General features: G+C 36.1%; 2 protein-coding genes across 4 annotated transcripts; one reads left to right on the top strand and one right to left on the bottom strand.

Annotated features, from left to right (window-relative positions):
* Positions 1–94: 94 nt before the first annotated feature.
* abcg2d (ATP binding cassette subfamily G member 2 (JR blood group)) lies at positions 95–14,548 on the top strand. The gene is made up of 16 exons (XM_084096353.1): positions 95–448; positions 988–1,218; positions 3,115–3,174; positions 3,362–3,476; positions 3,630–3,782; positions 5,729–5,886; positions 6,482–6,633; positions 6,813–6,914; positions 7,130–7,380; positions 9,143–9,225; positions 10,237–10,326; positions 11,069–11,193; positions 11,344–11,498; positions 11,577–11,666; positions 11,760–11,845; positions 12,416–14,548. The coding sequence occupies exons 2-16, from the start codon at positions 1,007–1,009 to the stop codon at positions 12,561–12,563; spliced, it is 1,980 nt and encodes a 659-aa protein (XP_083952479.1). The 5' UTR covers positions 95–448; positions 988–1,006; the 3' UTR covers positions 12,564–14,548.
* Positions 13,590–25,718, bottom strand: pkd2 (polycystic kidney disease 2). Of its 3 annotated transcripts, XR_014603924.1 has the most exons (15): positions 24,868–25,718; positions 23,633–23,746; positions 22,340–22,473; positions 21,993–22,243; positions 21,682–21,906; positions 20,624–20,852; positions 20,347–20,517; positions 20,076–20,257; positions 19,644–19,764; positions 18,262–18,482; positions 18,056–18,173; positions 16,236–16,399; positions 15,995–16,142; positions 15,421–15,748; positions 13,590–15,227 (listed from the first exon to the last, which is right to left on the bottom strand). XR_014603924.1 is itself a non-coding variant. In XM_084096328.1 (14 exons), the coding sequence occupies exons 1-14, from the start codon at positions 25,271–25,273 to the stop codon at positions 15,521–15,523; spliced, it is 2,712 nt and encodes a 903-aa protein (XP_083952454.1). In that variant the 5' UTR covers positions 25,274–25,716; the 3' UTR covers positions 13,590–15,520. The 3 variants fall into 3 exon arrangements, 2 of the variants coding, with proteins under 2 accessions (XP_083952454.1, XP_083952455.1); XM_084096328.1 differs by having other exon boundaries at positions 13,590–15,748; positions 24,868–25,716; XM_084096329.1 differs by having other exon boundaries at positions 13,590–15,748; positions 16,236–16,396; positions 24,868–25,709.

Raw genomic sequence — 25,718 nt, 5'->3', positions numbered from 1 at the left:
TTTTTTTTTTTTTTTTTAACGTGTGTTTAAATACTGATGCATTCTGCTGTCAAATCTAATTGGATCCATTAAAAGTAGTGTTGTTGTGCGTCACATTTCTCATGGTATTAGGCACCACAATGATTGATTCTTGCTGCTGCTTTTTTTCTAATTGAACTTACTACTAAAAGCATAGTTTTAGTAGGCCTGTAAACTTAAGTTTGAACAAATGTCCTGCTGCAATGTGAATAATTTAACATGTTATATTATTGTGTCCCAGTAAATGTAATACAGGAAAATGTTCAGGTTTAAGCGCTGATGATGCCCGTGACTGAATCCCACCCTCTGCTCCATCTATATAAGATCTCTGCTTCACCGCCTCAAGTCAGATTTGGATTTTTCCCATCGGATCCTTAAACAGCTTAAACCCTTCCAGACATCCAGCGGTCACTGCAGCAGCGAGAGGAGGGTAAGCATCTTTCTCTAATGTTTCACTGATGTTATATTAATACTGTAGATTGAAGGTTGCGGATGTTTATGCTACTGTAACCTGTTTGTGCTTAAAATCTGTAACTGACAAGTGAAAAGTTATGCTGATAAAGTGTTACAGCCATGTTGTATTAATCAAATATGTATGTTTTAAAAAAAAAAAAGGCTAATTAAATAAAAAGGCAAGATATTATATGAAATCGCATATTCATATAAATGATATAGCCATTTCAATTTCATACATGATACATTGGAATATAAAAAATTACAGCTACATATGGAGAGACCGGGACTGATTGTCTCACAGTTTATTTCTGAAAGTTTCTCTATAGACATGCCTTAAAGTCTAGGCTACAAAAAACGTATTGAACATTTAAGCATTATTATTCTGAAAATAGCATAACAGTAACTCTTAAACTCACTAAGTTCTGTTACGAATTTCTGAGGGATAATTTTTTATAGTCCTGATGCAAGATTAGTACACTTCTTCTCTTATTCATATTGTGTTTGTCTTTTTAGGGAGAAAACCTGGCAGAAGATGACTGACAATGTTGTCTTTGAGCATGATCAAATCACTGAAGAGACGGGCAGAAATGGGATGTCTTTGTCAAAGATCATTGCCATGGGGCCCGTGAAAAAGCAACATGGAGCCACTGTCAGCTTCCATAGCATCTGTTATAGAGTAGATCAGAAGAGCGGACCCATCTGCAAGAGGACAACAGTCCAGAAAGAGATTCTGGTAGACCTCAAGTGAGTCGATCTCATGCACAGAGAGAGAGAGGTCATAATAATTCAGATCAGGGCTCATTTAGTCCCTTAATCTGTTAAAATATCGTCCTCCATTGAGTTTTGGCAACATCTTTTTCAGGTTAAGCTTTTATTGCATTTATTGTGGTTATTGCATCACAGGAATTTAAAAAGATTCTATGGCAAAAGAACTCAAACAACTTCTATCATAATACAGGAATTTTAAAATGTTCAGTTGCAAGTAATTTATAAGTGGTTAGTTAATGATGAACTAATCATTTACAAAACATTCATAAATGATTAGCAAGTGATATACTAACATTTTATGTATGTTTTGTAAATTCCGTTACAAGTCATTTACAAGTGATTAGTACATGATTAACTAATTATTTATGTAACATGACTATGCGTTCATAAATGATTAATAAGTGATATGTTAATTATTGTATGTATGTTTTGTAGATTCAGCTGTAAGTCATTTACAAAACATGAATATGCGTTTCATAAATGTTTAATAAATTTTTATTTTTTTGTATGTATGTAGCAATTAGAGGGTGCAGAAAGTGTTGGAAATGCCTTGTATACACGTACAGATCATTTGTAACAGGGATCAACACAATGATGTGCAAATGCATGAATAAATCATTTACAACACTTTCTGCATCCCCTAGTCTAAAGTGTAAAGTATTCATCACTTGTAAATGTGTTACACATCATTTGTAGATTATCACTTCAAGAATCAATAAGGCATAAGATCAACAAATCTTATCTACGAATGATGTGTAACACATTTACAAGTGAACAACACTTTAGATTAGGGGATGCAGAAAGTGTTGTAAATGATTTATTCATGCGTTTACACATCATCTATAACAGGTGTTGAACACTGTAGTGTAAGTGCTGCAGTGTAAGTGCCAAGTGTTACCGAGTTTTCAAACTGGAGTGCTAGGGCATTTGAAAAAAAAGATAACTTAAGGTATTAGTAGTAGTTGTATTATTTCCATTGTTCTGCTTTTGAAACACTGGTTAGAAATGCATTGTGACTTTTTTATGACTAGTTTATAGCCGTAATAAATAAAATCTTTCCTTGCCATGTACAGGCATTCAAGAAGGTTGTATTTAATTAATAGCTTGTATATAAATTAATGCATAAATATAAATAAATGCATATATATTTGATTCACAAGGTGATCATCATATTTGGGGGCCTTAGCATCAAAATGTTTGAAAAAAAAAACAAAAAAAATTGAGTGGCATCATATGGATCTTAACAATCGTTCTCTTACGACATCGCAGGAACTTTAAACGGTTTTCTCTCTGGCTTCATAAGAACTTCAGTAGATTATCCAATGGCATGAGGCTTTACAAAACCTTTTCACCTTTACATGTGCTGCATTACATGTGTGTTCACCAGAACAATGGATAGCAGAAAACCAGAATGCTTTTCCTTAAAGCATTAAATGAGCTTGACATTTCCCAGAACCAAGTGCATATTTCCTTTGGACATTCTCTCTATAGAGTTAGTGTCAATTATATGATATTATGAATGGGTTTGTGAGTCTAATCTCTTGATCTCTTGGCTTGCAAACCCACCAGGGTTAAATGCAGTCAAGTGTGATCTTGACCAAATGAAAACCCCGGTTTAACTGCGGGTCTCGGCATCACCTAGATGACTAGTTTTAACTGTGTTATAGTTTTATAACCATTTAAGATCTCTTAAATGTCAGGAATTTAATGACAATTAGATTTATTGCTTAGATGAGCAGCATTTAGCCATGATGGCGCTCTACTTCTTTTAGACTAGCACAACAACATCTGTGCAATAAGTTTTTCCACCGGGCCTGATGAATTCAATAGCAAGTGACATGAACATAATCTCATTTTTATCTCCCTTTTCAGTGGGATCATGAGACCTGGTTTAAATGCTATTTTGGGTCCTACGGGAAGTGGCAAATCTTCGTGAGTACATATTTGATGAATTCACATCTTAATAAGATATCAGTGCCAAATGGATTCCGGATTGAAGGGGAGATTATTTTTGGTTTAACAAGCTTTTGGAGTATCTTTCCTGACAGTTTCCTCCAGGAATACGGAATCAGATCAATGTTAATGCAACGTTAACATCCTTTTTCTCTCTATCTCTCAGGTTTTTGGATGTACTTGCAGCCAGGAAGGATCCCGCAGGTCTTTCTGGAGAAGTGCTCATCAATGGAGCCCTACAGCCTCCTAATTTCAAATGTCTTTCTGGTTATGTTGTCCAGGTACAATGCATGCATGATATGAGCTCTATATATTAGACTAAAATGAGTCTCTTAAAAGCCTTTTTATGCTTAAATGCTTATAAGGTGTAGGAATGGGATATTGGGATTCAGCATAGAGTTTCCTAGCAATACATTATGTGTGTATATGTTAAGGATGACATTGTGATGGGCACTCTAACGGTGAGAGAGAACCTCCGTTTCTCGGCTGCACTGCGTTTGTCTTCCCGAGTCAGTCCGAGGGAGAAGGAGGCGAGAGTTAACCACCTCATCTCAGAGCTGGGCCTCAACAAAGTCGCAGATGCAAAGGTGAAATAGCGTTTCTTGTCCAGGCTTAATTAGGTATGTCAAGTTTACTTACTTACTCGCGTTCTTTAACAAATCCTTCCCTCGCGGGTCAAAATTACCTGAAGCCCTAAAATGATACTTTATTTATTTATTTAATTATTTTTTTTGTCCAGACAGCTTAATTTATTTCATTTTGATAATATTTTTTCATGCAATTTTTTTGGATATTTTTTTTATTTTATTTTATTTACTGTTAAATTGCTAGATTTGATAATACATAATAAGTAAATAGTAATTTAAGCACATTCCTCACATTCTTTTAACTTAAATTCAAAATAACTCACTATTTCATGAATAAAACTTTTAATTCAGCTCAAAATATCTTACATTGGGTGTCTGTCGACCTCTTGTGGGAAAAAAATTATATAACATGATAATTCATGACTCTAGCCACTAGATGGCCTTATAGCACTATTTAAAGGGAAATGAGCTGTTCCGCTGGGTCCTAAAGTCAATTCGATTCAGTATGCATTCAGATACACATGTAGACAATATAAAATAATTTTTTGGTAAAGTTTTAGCATTTTTAAGGGCCGTACACACCGGGATGAATATCGGCGCGCGTTATTCGCCAGCGTTTTTCAACGCGTTTTTTGTGTTCACACCCAAGCGATTTTCGCTGACGATGAGCCGAGTGAACATGCAAATTCATTCCCTGACATTAGATGGCGCTTAATGTAAAACGTTTGTGGGAAAAAGTTACAAGCCTATGTACATAAAAGACAATTAAGTGAAATGAAACTCACCATCAAGGCCCATGCTCTGCAATACCACTCCATAACAGTTCTCTTTTGTCAAGATTTTTGTAGTCGCTGTCGCGTTTGTCATAAAGTTCTTTAAGTTCCGACACCAACGAGGCCTCTACATTCATCTTGCCTTGCATCTTCCCCGGCAGTGTAGACGCTACTTGGTGTACAGTGAGGAAAATAAGTATTTGAACACCCTGCTATTTTGCAAGTTCTCACACTTGGAAATCATGGAGGGGTCTGAAATTGTCATTGTAGGTGCATGTCCACTGAGAGACATAATCTAAAAAAAAAAATCCAGAAATCACAATGTATGATTTTTTAACTATTTATTTGTATGATACAGCTGCAAATATCTTCTTTGCCGTTACGTATGTGTGCTCGGCAAGACCGTTTTGTGTTTGAGCGCCCCCAAGTTGTGTTTTACTGTAACTTCAGAAGCTCCAGATACGTGAGCAAAAGCACCAATCTCATTGGTCGGATAGTTTTTGACGCGGCGCGTCAAACCAAAAAAACGAACCCGAGGCGTTTTTTAAAAAAATGATGCTTTTACGCGTGGTGTTTTTCACGTCGGTGTGCACACTCACATTGGTGCCCTTTGTTTAGTCACGAGGCGTTAAACGTCGGCGAATATCGCGCGCGAAATTCGTCCCGGTGTGAACAGGCCTTTAGTTTGAATTTTGAGCATTTTTAGGTTTTTAAATGTGTACTGAAGCATTCCTCCCATTCCATTCATTCCTATGGGGGTCAAATTGACCCGCGGGGGAAAGATTTGTTACTTTTTTAAATTTCAACCACAAAACTCCTCGAACGTATTCGTGGTTCAAGTGCAACAAAAGTCATGGGGTCTTGGACCCTTTGGATGAACACTCAATTTGAAAAAAAAAAAAAAAAAAAAACTGGATCAAAATGACCCAAGGGAAGGATGCAAATCCTATCAGAAAGCTGTTACTTAGATAAAAATGAACTAATCCCATAGGTAGTTCTGAAACATTTTTTTATTATCCAACATAAACATTTTTGGTTAAAACTGATATACAGTTGTAATCTAAATGATTCGACCCCCATTGCAAATCAGGTTTATTAATGTAAAGACTTTCAGCTGTTTGCAATGAACAAATCAAAGATGTAGACCATAAGTGTGCACGTATGTCTGTATAGGTGGGCACGCAGCTTATCCGAGGGATCTCAGGTGGGGAGAGGAAGAGGACCAGCATTGGGATGGAGCTGATCATAGACCCCTCTGTGCTGTTTCTGGACGAGCCCACCACCGGGTTGGATGCTAGTACAGCTCATTCTGTGCTTCTGCTGCTGAAGAGGCCTGTATATTCAAAACATCCATTCATTGTCATCTCTGGGGATGTAAAATAAAGAGTATTCGGTGAAAAGAATCCTTTGGCTGAGCTTCTGTGTTTTCAGTGCCCATTTTTGAGATATGCAAGTTATCACATACACTACTAATTCAAAAGTTTGGCGTCAGTAAGATTTTGTAATGTTTTTTGAAAGAGTCCCTTATGCTCGCTAAAGCTGCATTTATTTGATCAAAAATACAGAAACGGTAATACTGTGAAATATTAATACAATTTAAAATAACCTTATCTATTTGAATATTTCTTTTAAATGTTGTTTTACATTTTTTGTGGAAACCGTGAAACATTTTATTCAGTGATTCTTTGATGCATATGAAGTTCAAAAGAACATGCAGTTGAAATATAAATCTTTTGTAAAATGATTAATATCTTTACTGTCACTTTTGATTAATTTAATGTGTCTATGCTGAATAAGAGTATCAATTTCTTGAAGTTGATAATAAAAAATCTTACTGACCCCTAACTTTTGAGCAGTAGTGTAGATATGATCTTAGTGATGTTTTACTGTCTCAACACTGTTGTTTGCGTGTGTGTGTGTTTTCAGAATGGCCGGTCAGGGACGCACCATCATCATGTCCATTCATCAGCCGAGGTACACCATCTACCGGCTTTTCAACAGCCTCACCCTGCTGGCCAACGGCAAACAAGTCTATCACGGACCCGCTCAAGACGCTCTAGACTACTTCGCCAACATTGGTACGCATTATTTACCGATACAGAAACCTAAAAAGCTTTTAAATATGCTTAAAAAACTAGGGTTGAAAGAGCTGAACTGTGAGGTGACACTTTCTTCTAAGATGTGACTATCAGGAGCACAATACTAACATCTCTACTTGAATGAAACTTAACGGTGTTTTGTTTTTTCAATATCTTAGGATATGCTTGTGAAGCTCATAATAACCCAGCTGATTTCTTCTTGGACGTCATTAATGGGAGCTCCGCAGCAGTCAACGTGACAAAGATTCATAATAATGGAGGTACTTTGGTTATACTTCTATTTAAATGGAGTCAGATTCGCTTGTTGAGTGATATATCATATAAAACATCCCAAAAATGCCAATATGAGGCTTTCCTTGTTTTTCTTTTAAGTTAATAGCCATTTACACTCAACTACCACTGGTTTTGTATTAGTGGTGCATTGTGATCACTTACATGAACTTGCATTATACACCATGCGTAATATCATTGACAGATTTGGAGTTTGAAGTGGCTGCCGGTAGCCAGCAGTGTATTGAGGATCAGCTGGCGGACAAGTACAGAAACTGCAGTTACGCACGGGTCATCAAAGCCGAGCTGGAACGCATCACCCGGGCCAAAGACAGCAGCATCAGAGCCAAATGTCACACCATCACCTACAACAGCTCTTTCTTCCAGCAGCTCCACTGGGTGTTATGGAGAACCTTCTGGAATCTAATGCTGAACCCACAGACTTCAGTAGCGCAGGTACCGCTGTGATCTTGTGGATTTACAGATCTGACGTCTGTCTGTCTCTGTTAATCTATTGCTGTCTTCTAAACTATTTAAATGTTTTATTTATAATAATTATATTAAATGCATCACCCCAAAACCCCAAAATAAAATAAGAAATTCTACAAAAACAAAATAATAATTACAAATAAAAATGTACATAATGTAGTAAAATTATAAAATTATAATATATATTAAAATATAAAAAATATTAAAATATGTATTAATTAGTGTGTGTGTGTATATATATATATATATATGTATATATATATATATATATATATATATATATATATATATATATATATATATATATATATATATATATATAATTTACATAAATCAAACCAAAATCAAATATTTCTTTTATTATTTATAAATATATTAAATGTATCACCTCCAAACCAAAGATTTTTTTAAATAATTTAAATAAATTAATAAATAAAAAAATGTTTATATATATATATATATATATATATATATATATATATATATATATATATATATATATAATTACAGTAAAGTGAATCTTATAAGTATTACTATTGAAAATGTAACTCTCTGGAGGCATGAGAATTTAATTATAAAAAAAGGTCATAATGCGAAATCTTTTTAATGGGTCTAAAATAAGCTTTATTTTTTATGCAAAACATAATCTCATTTCTTCTATGTAACCTGGGCATGTTTTCATGAGATCTGAGCATTCAGATTACACTAAACAGAGATTTGTTGCCCCAACAGTTTAGATCCAGATTTTCCTCAAAATAGAATTTATGGAGACTTTAGTTGCTCATTATCCACCAAATGCCATCAGAGGAGGCCTCGATCTAGTCATTATTAACAGCTGATTGCTCCCAGAGGCTTTCGGCTTAACCCTCGAGGTCAGAGCTAAGCGGATTTAGTGACTGTTGTGACCCTGGTCTCGCCCTCCTCGTAGATCTGAAGTGATATAATTTCTGGAAATGCAGTGTGAATAATTTTTGACAAGCATAACAGAATAGTGTCTACCAGACCATCACCTGACTGGAGTTAACATAAAGACTGAAGGCTCTGCTGTATTTGCTTAGCCTTTTACCCTGGGAACGACTTTCACACTGCAGACACTCATAAGCTGTCAAGAGATTATTGTCAAACTCACTCTTTCTGCCTGTTACCTTTATCCAGTAAATTATGCTAAGATGTTTTGAGCGGTGCTAATTAGCACGTTGCCTTGCGCTTGCTATATTCTAGGTGGTTGATGCATTGTTGCTAAATGGTTTCTAGGATGTTTTGGGTGGTTCAGGTCAAAAGCCATCAAGCGGAATTTGATTTGCCGCTAGTTATTTCCTATTTTACTTTTGTTTACAGATTTTTATATCTGGTAACACTTTACAGTAAGGTTCATTAGTTAACATGAACTAAGAATGAACAATATTTCATTTATTAATCTTAGTTAATATTACTTTCAACATCTACTAATATATTATCAAAATCAAAGGTTAACATTAGTTAATGCACCGTGAACTAACATGAACAGCTGGATTTTTATGAAGTAACATTAACACATTTTAATAAATACTGTAACAAATGTGTTGTTCATTGTTAGTTCATGTTAGTTAATATACATAGTAATGAACCTTATTGTAAAGTGTTACCTAATATCGTAATGAAAGCATATTCATGTGTCATCAATACTGAAATCATTCGTGCCGGTTTTAGAGAGCACTGCTTGAGTTATGAAGGTTATTATTTTTCACAGTTGGCAGTGACGACCCTCATGGCTGCTATCATTGGTGCGATCTTCTACGGAGTCAAAGACGACCAGAGTGGCGTACAAAACAGGCGAGTTTAACTTCTCTCCTGTGTGGCATTATTAAGCACCTTTATTTTAATGCCTTTCTAGAAAGCATTGTGCATGTATATAAAGCTTTCACTCTTGTTCAGGGTGGGCAAAGTTCACAAATCACGAGCTTAGAGTAAAACGTGTGATATTATGCTTTAGAATGGAGTCAGATGATTGATACAATTCCGCAAAATGAAAATACTCTAAAGAACAAATACTTGCGCACAATACTTTGAATTCTGAAAAAATAACAATAGTAAATTTGCTAATTTTTTCATTTTGAAACATTTTGCAGTTTTTTAGTAGTTTTAGAAGTACATTTAACATCTGTTAAACTAAGTAAAATCTACACTGTTTTTAGTAAATTAATCAGCAGTTATAAGTGCTGTCAAATCAGTTAATTGCATCTAACATAAAAGTTGATAAATACATATTTGTATATATATATATATACACACACACACACACACATATATATATTATATATTTACAAACTTGTATGTTAGATGTGATTAATCATACTGATTAATCGATTCGACAGCACTAGAGTAAATCTAACTTAATAATTTAAGTAAATCTAACTTGATTATTTTACATTAAATTAATTAGAAGTAATGCATACACAAATTCATAAGTAAATGTGAAGTGATCATTTTGTGAAAAATTCATTAAAAGCTTTGAATAAATCTACTAATTTAAAGTGGCTATAAAAAGTCTAGCCTTATTAAAATGGCAGGTTTTTAAGATGTAAAATGACAGGTCTTTTTCCACCTTTAATGTGACATTGAAACCAACAAATTTCACATAGCAAACGATATAAACGCAGTTATATGCAAATTACACAGATTAGCCAATTTTCTCCAATTCGTCAAAAAAGTAATTAGTTAAAATAAATGAATCATAATTTTTTTTTTTAGAAAAGGCACGCAGCTTTCCACTTTGTAAAATACATGTACTCACTTTATTTAGTTTTTTGTAGTTCCATGCAAATGTCTCAATTTCCTTTTCAGGTTTGGTGTTTTGTTCTTCATCACAACGAATCAGTGTTTCAGCACACTCTCCGCAGCCGAGCTTTTCATCGCGGAACGCAAACTGTTTATGTATGTACTTCAGCCGTTGTCTCAATTATTATTTTTAACTATTTTATATTATAATTGCCATTTATTTATTTTATGAGAATTAAAATAATACAAGTAAAAAATGGAAAATATGTAATTAAAAAATAATATTTTGAGTATATTTTTTAAGATTTCATACACCATATCATGTTTCTATTTATTTGTAATTATCTTATATTATAATTGTAATTTTTTTTATTTTATGATAATTAAAATAATATAATTAAAAAAATGTAATTAAACATTTATATTGTAAGTTCTTTTTTAAGATTTGATACATTGTTTTCATGTTTCTATATGTATTATTAATTATTTTATATTATTATTATTGTAATTTATTTATTTTGATAATTAAAATAATATAATTAGAAAAAAAGAATCATTAAATTAATATTTTAAGTATATATTTTAAGACTTCATTCATCATTTAATTTTTCTATATTTATTATTAATAATTTATATTATAATTGTAATTTATGTATTTTATGATAATTAAAATATAATTAAATAAATGAAAAATATATATTTAAAAAAGTATAATTAAAAATGATAATTAAGTATGTATTTTCTAATTGTATTTTTTATAATGAACATTATTTCTGCACTGAACCTCTGTGCTCATTCCGTGTAAAGGCAGCTTTATGTGGTGTATATGCAGGCTCAGGTGCGTCTTCTGTGACTCCTCCGCTCTGTAAAGTAGCATGTCGTGTTTCTCTTTTTGCAGTCATGAATACACAAGTGGATATTACAGAGTGTCCGTCTACTTCCTGTCCAAGATCCTGTCTGACATCATCACTCAGCGAACGATCCCTACCATACTCTTCACCTGCGTTATTTACTTCATGATCGGTAAACATTGTACACCATTAAACCCTAAAGAGGCAGCACACGATTTTCTGTAAACGTATAACCCACTGTATCTACATTTAGCCTACGAATTAGGGAAAATCATATAGCATAAAATTGTTTTAACATGTTGAAAATGTCTTTGTTTTGCAGGGCTAAAACCCACAGCGCCAGCGTTCTTCATCTTCATGCTGACAGTGATTCTGGTGGCTTGTACGGCGGCGGCCATGGCCATGGCCATCTCAGCCGACCAATCAGTGGTGGCGGTGGCCAACATCTTCATGACCATCAGCTTCATCTTCATGATGGCAAGTACATATTGCAGAACAAGCGTGTTAACTGCAGAGAAGGCCTGTTCTTTTTTCTGTAACTGAATGTGTGTCCAGATCTTCTCTGGCCTGCTGGTTAACCTGAAGAGCATCATGGGCTGGCTGTCCTGGTTGAAGTATCTCAGCATCCCTCGCTATGGGCTTGAGGTATGAACTTTCACTCTCTACATCTGAGCGACCGAAAGACTTGCTGTTGAGGTGCTGATATTTTTATGATGGTTGGTCTAATCATTTGAACAGGCATTGGAGATAAATGAGTTTTTGGGGCTGAATTTTTGTGGAAATGTCTCTGCTGTGATGAGCGGCCCTGCAACAGACAGCATCATGTATGTACAAAATATGTGTTATATATATTTTGATATGTGTGGTAATTAGTCTCTACAGGTGTAGAATTGTATATATTGTGCCAGTTTATCTTATATAAAACAATATTGTTAAATGCTAAACCACAAGTAAATGCAAGTAGGTTCCTGAATTAGACATTTATAATGTTAATTTTTTTAATTTATTTTTCTACTTTCTATTCATTAAAAAATATATCATGGTTTCCACAAAAATAGTAAGCAGCAACTGTTTTCAACATTGATAATAATCAGCAATGTTTCTTGACCATCAAATCAGCATATTAGATTTCTGAAGGATCATGTGACACTGAAAATTCAGCTTTACATCAGAAATAAATTACATTTTAATATATATATTACAATAGAAAACAGTTATTTAAAATTGTAATAATATTTCACAATATTACTGTTTTCACTGGTCAAATAATTGTAGCCTTGGTAAATATAAGAGACTTTTTTCAAAAACATTTAATTAATGGTACCTTTTGAATGGTAGTGTATATGTGTATTTTGTAATGTTAAACTACATATTCTGTGCATTATATTTTACAGCTGCACAGGAGAACAGCACCTGACGTTCCAGGGAATCGATTACTCATCCTGGGGTTTATGGCAGAACCACGTCGCACTTACAGTCATGACTTTGATCTTTCTCATCATCGCTTACATCAAGCTCAGATTCATTCATAAGTTCTCATAAATGTTCTGATTTGTGTTTTACGTCAGCTTTATCGTATAATATCATTTCATCCTTCTTTACAGTAAGGATGTACGTAGATGTGATCCTTTTCAATGCTGATTTCATCCCAAGTTCAAGATTGTAAAGGTCATCAGGGTTTGATAGTCAACATGAGATCAAAACTGGCCCTATTTACTCTCCCATATACACATTACTGGTTTTACTATGAACAATTGTAATGGATATATTTTCCAGTCTGATCAACGTGTCCCCTTCTTTCTTTCTTTTGTATCAAACATATCACACCAAAAACGATAACTATATTAGCGTCCACACCAATGCATGATATTGTTCAGTTTATGATAAGCATGCACTTCAGATTTGTAGCCTGCCACTTTAAATGCTAAAGCTCTTAAAAGCAGGATGGATTCTGATTGGCTGTCAGTGTTTTTATAGTTCATCAGCTGGAAAAAAACATGATTCCATTTCCAACGATATCGTTTCTCTGTGCCATTATTATTATAGTTGTGTGAACTCTGCTATTCTTTTATATTTAGAATGATTTTTAAAACCATATCGTTACAGTTGGTGTGAACGAGCCTTTGGAGAAGTAAAATGGGCTGTAATAAATCGAAACATTATTATTATTATAGTAAAATTAGCTAGAGATCTTAATGAGAATCTTTTATAAACCTATACTAAGTTTAATGATTCGCGCTAATCAACTTAAACTTAAATATTTTGTCATATCCCCCCCACATCTATTTGAATAATGAATAATTTGAACCCCTATGTTACAAACAGGACTAGGGTTGTGCGCAGGCCTGGTACGGCTCGCTCCTTCATAATAATTGGTTTTAATGAGTTGTAATCCACCGCAAGCAGACATCAGTGAGATTACTGAAGCGCTAAAACCACAGACGAAAGCTAGCAAACTCTTTCATTGATAACTACACAATATCCTTTTATTGTACAGGTCTTACAGTCGAGGGCATTATGACTGGGATCAAGCTACACATGCTTTGTGAACAAATAATGAGCACATGATGAGTTTCAATGGTTTTTATTTCAAATGACTTGTTGTATTGAACTGTAAATAATGTATATGTAAAAATCTGAGAGTACCATAATTACAGAGGTTATTGCGCAAACTGAAAAATGTACAAAAAAAATAATAATAATTCATTAAAGCTGCAGTCCGTAACTTTTTTTTTTTGTGTTCAAAATTTATAATAATGAGCGAGTACATCATGAATCCATTTTCCAAACTGTGTTTTTGTCTAATCTAGAATCACTACAGTACATTTATAATAAGTGTTTATATTCTGATCTGTTCATCCACAAGACGCATGCAGTTCTGTTTATTAACCACTAGAGCGCCAAAAGTTACGGACTGCCTCTTTAAGATCTTTGATGTTTTTATTAGGCTTAAAGGAGAAGTGTGTAATTTCTGCTTCTCTAGCGGCACCAAACGGTGAATAGTTTGAGCAGCCCAACTAGGCCCCAACATAAATTTGGCTGTATATTCATACAACGTGTTTGAAAACTGCTAGTTGTGCAGAAACTATATACTTTACCTTTAGGAAAAGCTTTGTAAATCCTATCTTAAGACAAATACGCATGGGTTTCCCATGAAATCAGATGCACTCCAAAATCGAAGTTTGTTTCAAATTACAAAAAGTATCAAAATGATTTAAGTTTCATAATTATTAAAAATAAATGTATAAATGATTAACCGAACATGCCACACTTGTATTAAATCAAGACAAGAACTATAAAATATGCAAAGCAAACCATAAACTTGAGTGAAATTGCACCAAAGTTGATATATACTGTATAAAGCCATGTGTGACCACCTTCATTTTTTGAAAAATGTGAATGTTTACTTTTCACACATTTTTGTGTTTATGAATAGCTATTTTCACACATTTCTTCTGATTATATATAGAATGACATTGGTCCTTGCTGAACATTATTTCCTTCATTACATTCATCATTGTAAGCTTTCCAACTGGCTTCTTCATTACTGTTGAAACTGGACTTAATACTGTAGATTAGTGAAAGCTTAATGAATAACTAAGTATATACTGCATTTATTTGTAAGCAGCGCATTCAATCATAGCAGGATACAGTAAAAAAAAAAAAAGTGATTTACAATATACTTATGTTTTTCTGAGCCATTTCTACAATGACTTCTAGGTGTTTTTAGAGACTGTGTCAAGTTCCCCACTACTGTCTTGAACACAATCCACTAATATTCCTTTTGAATAGTGTATATATTGTATTATGAACGTTTTATCATTTGATACTTGCTACTTTCATGGATGTGGTTTCTAATGTTATGAAAATGGTTCAAGAACTTTTTGGGTAGATAGTATAATTATTGCTAGGATTGCCTGAAAATACGGGAAAGCAAAATGCACATCAAATTCCAAATACATATTAATACATGTTAATATGAGTAAACTAAAGCTAAGCTGCCACTGACTGACGTTAAAATCGAATTTGCTTTATTAGAACATCCACAAAAATCTCTTCAATAAGTAATAGTGAAACTGTGTTTTAGAACTTCAAATTTGTCTTATTTTTTGCATTATAAAGCACTGTAAAGCCCCAATTAACTTTAATATAAAGAAACACAAATAAATAGCTTTGTGCAGGACTATTTAACACAGGGATGGGCAACTTCGGTCCTGGAGGGCCACTGTCCTAGAGTTTAGCTCCAACCCTGAAAAAATCACCTGCCTGTAATTTTCTAGTAATCCTGAGGACCTTGATTAGCTTGTTCAGGTGTGTTTGATTAGGGTTGAAGCTAAACTCTGTAGGACAGTGGCCCTCCAGGACCGAAGTTGCCCATCCCTGATTTAACAGCTGTGGCTTTAATACTTTAAGTAGATTTTGCCCAGTGCACTGCACCAAATTGTGAAACAATGAAAATCATGATCTGTAGGAATGTTTTTTTTTACAACCAAACCCCTTCAGATGTGTGCGGCAGCACTGGCCGTACCATCCGGGCCCTCATTGGACAGCGAGGAGGGTGAGCGGGAACTGCGTGGGCGGAGCTGAGCGGATGGGATGATGGGAGTGCCCTGATGGTGGCTCACCTGTGACATCGTGTCATCAGACTCCCAGCGCTCCAGTTCGTCTCTCACCAGCCGGTCCATTTGCTCTCGGTGCAGCTCTGGATCTCGCCCCATTCTTTCGTCCTGAGGGCACAAGTTTATGTGTCAGAATGTACACTAACATTATTTGCACCGATCCAGTTGACAAAAGTCAACTGAAGGGTTGGGGGCAGGGGCGGGGGCAGGGGGAACAACGATCTCCGATATTTTGAATTTGGACTGCAGTACCTATTTCCACCACTAGCTGTCCTTCTTACAGACTGCACCTTTAATGTTATAATGCTAATGTGCAAAATTTTTTGAAAGGTTTTAAACCGTTTTTATCATCACCTCCATGACTCCATCCAGAATCCGTCCAAGCACATCTCTCCTCTTCATCTTGGCTCTCTCCATGGCCTCTAACTTCACGATAACGGCGTCAATCTTTGACACAATGCTGCCGATCGAGTGCTCCATGCGGTCCACTCGACGCACAAGCCTGATGGGCCACATCAAGCACAAAATACTTTTCAGTTAGAGGTCAAACATTGGATATTGTGAAAGCGTAATACCAGTGACGGGTGATGTTTACACTTGGAACTCCTCGTATGACACGCCTCCTGAGCTGCTGCCACGGCGACGAGAGCTGTGTCCACTGTCCTCATCATCGTCTTCCTCGGAGTCGTCATGGCTACGAGAGAAGCTCCGCCCACTCACTGGCCTGGGCAGCGAACTGTGCTCCAGATCCAAGTCCTCCTGGCGAGTGTTCAACAGATACTAAACATCTGCTCCAGTGTCGTTTAGTGTGTTCACGCTTGGCATTTTTGGTTGGATTAAAACGAACTCAGATGCGATTGTTCTGTTAATGCGTTTCATTTGAATCATTGAAGTGTGAATGCTACCATCTGAACCCTGGCGCATCAAACAAGCGGACCGAAAACGCTGAAAAGATGAGTCTCCGTCCGCTTCCAAACCAACTCTGGTGCGGTTTAACTGAAATATGAACGCAACACGGACCAAAGACATGTAAACGAACCAAAACCGGGACATGATGTAAAAAGATGCGACTTTAAAAGGGACAGAATGCTCAAGAATACCTGTTTTTTCTTGTCATAGTTGCTATGTTGCTCATCACAGTTCGGTACGGGTGTCAGAACCGCGTCTCCTCTCAGCAGATCTTCGTTTGTGTGTGTGACGGAGGGATTCCCGCCGCTGTTTTGACTTCTTTACACATTTTATAAGCTCTTCAGAAGTTCTCAGCTGGTCAAAATACCATCATATGTATCTACGCACATACAGCGAGCGCATCTATCCCAGAACATGTTCTGTTTTGGATGTTCGGTAAGTTCCATCATGAAATATACGTAATAAAAGGCGACCAATCAGGTTGTGGACATATCCCTATGCCTTTGGGTTCGGTATCTTTAGATTCAGTGTTGAAATGCCAATGTGAACGCTAAACGGACCCTGATTTTTTTCTCTTTGGTCCAGACCAAGCGAACCAAACTACAAGTGTGAACACAACCTTAATGATTTGGTTCTTTATGTAAAATGTTTTAATAGTGCTCTTGAATTTTTTTGAGCATTTCTGTTGCTCAAACGCCAAGGTCATGGGTTTGATTCCCAGGGAATGCATGAACCAATGAGATGAATGCAATGTAAGCGACTACCAAATGCATAAATATAAATTGTTTTCTTTAGTCCATTTAGGGTGTGTTCAGACTTGTAGTTCAGTTCGTTTGGCCCAAAAAATAAATAAAAATTGAAACAAACCTAAAGGCATAGGGATGCATTCACAACCTGATTGGTCGGCTTTTATTATGTATATTTCGTGACAGAACTTACCGAACATCCAAAACAATGCTGCGTGCTGGGATAAATGCACTCGTTGTATGTGCGTAGCTATTTTGACCAGCTGAGAACTAGTGAAGAGCAAATAAAATGAGAGTCAAAACAGCGGAGAATCCCTCCGTCACACACACAAACACAGATCTACTGCGAGGAGACCGAACTGTGATGGGCAACACATCGCGACTATGACGAGAAAAAACAGGTGTGCTTGAGCATTCTGTCCTGTTTAGAGTCGCATCTTGTGACATCATGTCCCGGTTTTGGTTCGTTTACATGTCTTTGGTCCGTGTTGCGTTCATATTTCATTTGAACCGCACCAGAGTTGGTTTGGAAGCGGATTGAGACTCATCTTTTCAGCGTCTCGCTCTGCTTGTTTGATGCGCCAGGGTTCAGATGGCAGTGTTCACACTTATTCAAATGAACCGCACTAACAGAGCAATTGCACCAGGGTTCGTTTTAATCGAACCAAACATGTCAAGTGTGAACACACCCTTAAATGAAGTGATGTTACAAAAACAAATTTAATTGTGCAACTTCCTTCAGCATTTGTTTTTCACTCACTCTCTCTTTCTCCAGGTCATCTCTCATCTGCTGGTGCTCGTGTTCAGTCAGTTCCTGATCTCCGTCAAGGTCGTACTTGGCAAAAATGGCTTCAATCTCAGCATCTGAATGGCCCTTTCTGTGTACAAACACACATAAAACAATTCGCATTGATCGTTGCGTCCATCTTGCATTTGTATAATTTAGTGTAGATGAATGTTTCTCACCCTCTGAGGTCTTGCCGGAGCTCATCGAAGCTGAGTTTGCCAGTAGCCTGGTGTAAGCTGTCTGGGATGTCATTGATGGAAGTCTTCTTCAGCTTGAGTTTTACCATTGCCCTGTTATAGCCCTTCTTGATAAGGTCTGTGATCTCCATCTCTGACCTCTGCTGGGCCATGTCAGCTTTCACCTCCGAGTACGTGTCATTGATGATGGCCAAGAACATATTCTGAACAAAGCAAAATGCACCAGTCATACATGAGCATTCCTTTTATATATTTGATTTATTTTATTTTCAAGCTATTTCTTTTAGCTCAAACAGTAGCGCATGGCACTTGCAACGTCAAGGTCATGGGTTTGATTTCCAGGGAAAGCAAAAGCTTATCAAATGTAAAGGCCTCGATATAGTTCAAGCGAAATTGAAGAACGAACTGGTGTTATGTCATTTCCAACAAAATCAGGCCGAAACAAAGTTTATTTGGAGTTATTCTCGAGGGTTCGATGCAAAGAGCAACGAAGAAAGAAAAAGAACTTCACTGAGTATATTGGGGCCTTAAAGGGATAGTTCACCCAAAAATAAAAATTCTGTCATCATTTACTCACTCTCATGTTGTTCCAAACCTGTATGAGTTTCTTTGTTCTGTTGAACACAAAAGAAGATATTTTAAAGCTACACTGTGTAGGATTTTCTCCCATCTAGCGGTGAAATTGTTTATGACTACCAGCTGAATATTACTTTCTAGCCCCTCCCATTCCGAGGGCATTTTAACTCCTACGGTGGCCGTATTATTTCAAATCTGCCGGCAGTCGCTAGTAATCTCCCCCTCGCATTCGTCACGGTGCCACTGTGTGTAAAAACACGAAAGGCGAAGCTTGAATTTTCAGGTATGTCCCTCTTTGGCTAATGTATTTTCAAGATGGAGGCGCAACATGGCTGCCGCCATTCGAGCGACTCGCTCGTAAAATGGCAGATTCTACGCTTACGAGAATACTTGATTAGTTGGTAGAAGTAATTACACATTAATGAGCATATATACTTTTGAAAGAACAAAGTGTTTTTTGCTAAGAATCAACTTAAAAAATTACAGTGTAGCTTTAAAGAATGTTGGTAACCACACTGTATTTTTCCTACTATGGAAGTCAATGGGTATCATCAACTGTTTGATTCACCTCATTCTTTAAAATATCTTGTTTTGTGTTGACAAAAGTGATGACAAAATTTTCATTTTTGGGTGAACTATCGCTTTAAACCTTCAATCATGGGAGAGGAGAGAGGGGAATTGGACCGGCAAAGGACATCAAGACGAGACTTATTTAAATGATTTGAATCCTATTTTAATTCAAGGTATATTTCATGTAATTTATGTCGAGTTCCTCTTGCTGTGTTTACCAGCAAAATCATGAAGATGAAGAACACGAAGGTGGTGAAGTAAATGGGTCCCAACACGCTGTCGGCCTCCTCGATTTCCGAGAAGTCAAAATCACCCAGAATGATCCGGAACTGCGTGAAACTGTGAGAAACCACCAACAGTAACAATATTCATAATGTATCACAATCTATTTATTTTTTTTAAAGTAAAACTAAATAAATACATTTATTATTAAATTAATATTAGTTTTTAAGTTATATATATATATACACACAATAAGATCTATAACATGCATTTAGAAAATAGTGTGAATTTTCATTTCATGCCAACTTTAGCTAAACGTGTATGACATTTTTCTAAATAGCTGACATGTTTTTGTGAATTATTGCATTTTATTGTTTATATAATAATATATACTGAGTATAGGTTATTTAGATGCATCCAAAACTCACATGCAGGCCTGAAAGGTGCTGAAGTCGTTGACTTGAGTTCCAAAAACTAGATACGCCAGCTGCGCGTAGGCCAGGAACACGATGAAAAACATGATAGCGAAGCCCATCAGGTCCTTGGCGCAGCGTGACATGGTGGTAGACAGCTGATTCATGGTCTTGTTGAAATTAATAAACTTAAAAAGCTGTGGGAGAATCAAGATGGTTGTATTTTGAGGAAACAATAACACTAAAAAATCGTTTCGGCACAACAAATGTTGAGGTGACACCTCACCTTCACCCATGAGAGGAAGACAATGACGGCAGCCAGGTTGTTGAAGTGAACCTGAAGGCGAGCGAGCGGCTCAAAGTTGGGGTATGTGCTGTGGTTCTCCAGCAGGAAGTGAAGTCTGTGACTGACCGCTGATGTTCTACAGATGTTCATAATGATGGCTGGAACACTGAGCTATGATGGTGATGAAGAAGATAAACAAAAATGTCATACCCAAAAGCACAAAATACACTTGCTAGAGTAAGATATACATATTCAGCAACTAAAATATGTGGCCTACTGTAACAATGAGAACATCCAAGCAGTTCCACAGGCTCTTGAAGTAACGCAAACGATGCAGGCGGATCTCTAGAACTTCTTCCACCAGGTAATACAGCACAAAGAGGCAGAAGGCCACTTCACACATGCCCACAAAGTAGTCCCAGCTGGACACATAGCGGATTAGACGCACCGTCTGGAACTGCCAGGAGGTCACGGCGCCCCCTGTGGCTGGAAACTCTGCTAGCAACCTACAGTAAAGCAGCAGGTGACAGATCTTTGAGGCAAGGTGGTATGTATATTGAGTTCATTACCACGGTTTATTAATTTGTTCCCTCATTTTAGTTAAATCATGGCCAGGATTTAACTGAATAAAGTAGTTTGAGGCCACAATTTACCAAAAATAAGGGAACCAATTAATAAGTCTTATGAACAAATTCTTCAAGTCATTTAAATTATATATGTTTAAAAAAATGCAAGACAGAAGACCAATCACAGTTAAGTATGCAAATTACCCCATTCCGAATGCTAAACTTTTATCTTAATTTTTTTTTTTTTATAGTTTAAATGGAGTCTACATGTTAAATGTAGAGCAAGAATGCTAAAGCTATGTTATATTTTATTAAATAAAATATATTTGCCATATTTTATTAATATATATGCAATATTTATTGCATAAAATTACTATTTAAATTGAGTTTTTCATTTAGATAAATAATGTTATTTTATAAAATAAAATGTATTTGCTATATTTTATTAATATTTAGGCCTATGTAATATTTTATTATAAAAAATAACTATTTAAATTTAGTTTTTTATTTAAATAAATAGTCATTTAAATTGTATATTTAAGTTAAGTAGATGCATGCAAGAAGACCAATCACAAGTTGGTATGCAAATTAGTCAATAGATGATTTTCAAAAAAAAAAAATTTTTTTTTTTTTTTAAAGTACAAGTTAACAAAAAACGTAATAGTTTAAATAGAGTATGTACAGTATGTTACTGGTTTGGGAAAAATAAATTGGAAAAATTAGAATAAAACTAAATGAGCGTTAAATCCCATGCACTTCAGTCCATTACCTGACAATACAAAACAGGTTAACGTTGCCATTGTAGACGGAGAAGTCCAGGAACACAGCTCTAGTGCCACGGTCCAACCAGAGGTTGTTTTTTAACTCTTGCAGCTGATTGGCCGACTTCTCTCGAGTGCGTGAAAGGTCCTGGTAGTAACCTCCACCGTCATAAGTCGACACCTGACCCCAGTAGCTGCTCTCACCCAGACTGCTCTCCTCTGAGTACTTCCACCTGACAGATAAACAATCTTGAAAATCTGTTCAAGACCAAAGATCAAAAAAATATTCAAAATAAGCTATCCGAGTATTTTTACATACGCTGTGCCATTCTTCGGTCCGAATGGTGCCTTGTCCTCATTGGCAGGAGAATAGACATTGTAGCAGTCGTAAACCTCATCCCGCAGGTCTTCGTGGACAGAACAGGACTCATTGCGCACTTTGAGTTGCCGGAGACGTGGGACGCCCAACAGGAGGTTCTCGTAGTAGATCAGACTCTGGTTTTCTGGGAGGCTCTTGTTGTTGTACCAGACCTCCCAGTACATGCCATTAAGAAAAGGGCCTTCTGTGAACTACAGATAATGTTTTCATTAAGGTCTGTGATGCAGTTGGAACTAATCTGCATTTTCGTTTCTATAAAAGAGCATTAAAGTCAGAGGAATAATTACTTTCCAGAAGTCTTCCATGGTAGAAAGTGTCTTGAAGGTCATTGGTTCTCCACTTGTCAGCGGTGTATCCACGAAAAGTTGGGACATGACTTTGGTGTAGTAGTACATGTTGGTGCTCACCATTCCGTAGGTTACTAAAACAAATATAAAGACATATCGACAGTGTGTTTATTTGAAGGTGAATTTCTTTTTCTATGTCCTCCTCCTGCTACAGCAAGTTGAGCTGGAAAGAGATTGATGGATCTGGAAAGAGATTGACAGATCTGGAAAGAGATTGATGGATCTGGAAGGAGATTGACAGATCTGGAAAGAGATTGACGGATCTGGAAAGAGATTGACGGATCTGGAAAGAGATTGATGGATCTGGAAAGAGATTGATGGATCTGGAAAGAGATTGATGGATCTGGAAAGAGATTGATGGATCTGGAAAGAGATTGATGGATCTGGAAAGAGATTGATGGATCTGGAAAGAGATTGACAGATCTGGAAAGAGATTGATGGATCTGGAAAGAGATTGACAGATCTGGAAAGAGATTGATGGATCTGGAAAGAGATTGATGGATCTGGAAAGAGAATGATGGATCTGGAAAGAGATTGACAGATCTGGAAAGAGAATGATGGATCTGGAAAGAGATTGACAGATCTGGAAAGAGATTGACAGATCTGGAAAGAGATTGATGGATCTGGAAGGAGACTGATGGATCTGGAAAGAGATTGATGGATCTGGAAAGAGATTGGCTTTTGGGGGAGATAAACCCATGAAAGGCATACTCATAGTAGTCAATAAACAATACACTGGGTTAAGAGAATTTATATTGACTGAAAATCTTACATACTTCACCTTTAAACATAATCTTTAAAACGATGGAGCCCCTAAAGGGACACTGTGATACACGTAAAATGTAAATGCATTTGAGCTGACTATACATAGTCAAAAAGGGAATTGCTGCTGTGGTCATTTTGAGGAATTAAAGTGCCTGTTATTCCAGAAAGAAAGACTGCAATTAAAAGACAATTTTAGAAATATTTTTCCATTATGACATCTGATTCTCTATGTTAAATGGCAATTCATTTTGTTTCCGTTCAAAAGAAAATAAATCTTTATACTTTTTAAGTATCATTAAGTTTTATGCTCGATTAAACTGACTCTTCATCTGAGAAATATTTCCAAGGCCTGTTACTCTAGCATGTAAGAAAAGGCAATGTAAAAGCATTATAAACATTATAAAGCATTAATGTAACAAGGTGTGTATTGACATATTTAAGCATGAAACTGTCCAGAATTTAACCTACATATGCAGAGGGTGACCAGAAAGAGGATGTAGGTGATCATTTCTCGTAGGACGGTTTTCAGATACATCTCTCTGTTACTGTTGCTCTCGCCCAAAAGACGAGTGTCCCACAGCACTGAAATAGAGAATGAAATGAAGAAATATCAATTTTCCATCAATGCACAAAAACCTTTACCAAGTTAATTAGTGAATTCTCACTTATTTTCTTTCTTAATTATTTTCAATTATTTGTTTTAGCTATTTCTTTCTTTTTTTAATGATTTTTACCCTTGACTTATAATGAGGTACTTTTTGAAAATGTAGTAGGCTATATTATGTACTACTTTGAATTTGAATGTTTTTTCTTGTCTTTTCTTTTTTATTTGTTCTTTTTTTCATTCTCTTCTGCTCACCAAGTCTGCTTTTATTCCATCAATAATACTGTGAAATATTATTACAATTATTATTTTTTATTAAATATAATTATTATTTCAGCATTATTACTCCAGTCTTCAGTCACATGATCCTTCAGAAATCATTCTGATTTGATGCTCAAGAAACATTTCTTATTATTATCAATGTTGAAAACAGTTGTGATACTTGCCAACCATGATACCCTGAATAGAAAGTTGAAAGGAACAACATTTTTAGGAATTAAATAAAAAAAAAATAAAAAAAAAATTACATTATAAATGTATTTACTGTCACTTTTTATCAATTCAATCCACCCTTGCTTAATAAAAGGGATTCATTTATTTAAAAAAATTATATATAAAGTTAGCAAATTACAAATACTGCACATTGACAAACCCCGGTCCTTACAGGCACCTTGTCATTTTACTCAAGAGACATTATTTTAGTCCATTTATGAACTTTATAAAAAAGTATGACCCAGCCTAGTAAGGCTATTAGAAGATTTGGTAACACTTTAGTTTAGGGTTCAATTCTCACTATTGACTAGTTGTTTATTAGCATGCATATTACTAGGATATTTGCTGTTAAAAAACAAAATATTAATGCCTTATTCTGCATGACCATATTCTACATTCCTTAATCTTACCTAAACTTAACTACTACCTTTCTAGGTATTTATAAGCAGTAATTAAGAGTTTACTGAGGCAAAAGTCGAAGTGAATAGTTAGATAATAGTGAGAATTAACGTTAGACCCTAAACTAAAGTGTGACCTAAGTTTTATTATATTTTCATTATAGTGAAACATACATAACTATATAATTAAGTTCAAGCTAAAGTTTCACCTCTCATTTTCTCGAGTATCCTCTTCCCACAGCTGCGGTGTTCTTGTGCTGGTGGAGTTGGATACAGTCCTCTGTTGATCCGCGCACTGATGCCGGAGAAGCTCCCGGGTCTGCCGCTGCTGCTGCTGCTGCTGGACGCCGTGGACACGGACCTCCGACCCGGGCTCGCCGGAGGCCAGTCCGCTTCCATCATCCCCTCCTCCGGTTCGAAGCCTGGGTTATCCCGGCTCCACGCCTGTCTGGAGCTGGAGGCGGGTGGAGAGGGGGTCTCATCGGGCACTCCGAGGCCCACTTCAAGTTCTTCATGATGCATTTTTTCCATCTCGATCCCTTCATGAGGCGGGGATGTTGCGGGAGATGCCGCCTGGGTCTGCGGTGCTTGAGGACGGACGCGACTGGAGCTCATTGTGTCATTTACAGTAACCGAATATAAACAAACGTCTTCATTTCAGTAACTCTGGATGATTGCGACGCTGGTTATTAAAAGCGCAACGGGACGCCACGAACTCGTATTCAGAAAATCTCGGATTTAAAGTTCTTCAAGTCGAAGTTATTGACGAGTTATTGTTTAAGCTTTTTAAAACTATAAAATTCACTATTACGATGGTATGCAACAGAAATAAGTTACGTAAGAAAATTCGACTGAAAACTTCATACAACAACAAAGGTTTTTGTCTGAAAGAACAGACGCTTTGTAAAATAGGAATAGTTTACTTGCATGTTTCACTCTGAAATAATTTTGAGTGGCTTCAGTCCAGATTTTGTGAGAGTGGGGGAAAGCAGTTTTCCAGTCCACACTCAGCCATCTTTGTTCCCAGTTGTTCCCAGACTAGAGGAATCCAGTTACACAC

Source organism: Abramis brama (assembly GCF_963993115.1).
Source record: "Abramis brama genome assembly, chromosome: 2".
In the NCBI taxonomy this organism is placed as follows: Eukaryota; Metazoa; Chordata; class Actinopteri; order Cypriniformes; family Leuciscidae; genus Abramis; species Abramis brama.
Note: the sequence above shows the minus strand (reverse complement) of the source record. Positions and strands in the feature narration are given on the sequence as shown.

Bases quoted from the DNA above. Each gene is read 5' to 3' on its own strand.
- abcg2d (XM_084096353.1), top strand. From the start codon at position 1,007: ATGACTGACAATGTTGTCTTTGAGCATGATCAAATCACTGAAGAGACG. The intron at 1,219-3,114 runs GTGAGTCGATCT...CTCCCTTTTCAG, and splicing joins GAGATTCTGGTAGACCTCAA to TGGGATCATGAGACCTGGTT. The intron at 3,783-5,728 runs GTGAAATAGCGT...ATGTCTGTATAG, and splicing joins ACAAAGTCGCAGATGCAAAG to GTGGGCACGCAGCTTATCCG.
- pkd2 (XM_084096328.1), bottom strand. From the start codon at position 25,273: ATGAGCTCCAGTCGCGTCCGTCCTCAAGCACCGCAGACCCAGGCGGCA. The intron at 19,765-20,075 runs GTGAGTTTTGGA...GGTTTCTCACAG, and splicing joins AGCACCTTTCAGGCCTGCAT to TTTCACGCAGTTCCGGATCA. The intron at 15,749-15,994 runs GTGATGATAAAA...TTGTGCCCTCAG, and splicing joins TTCTGGATGGAGTCATGGAG to GACGAAAGAATGGGGCGAGA.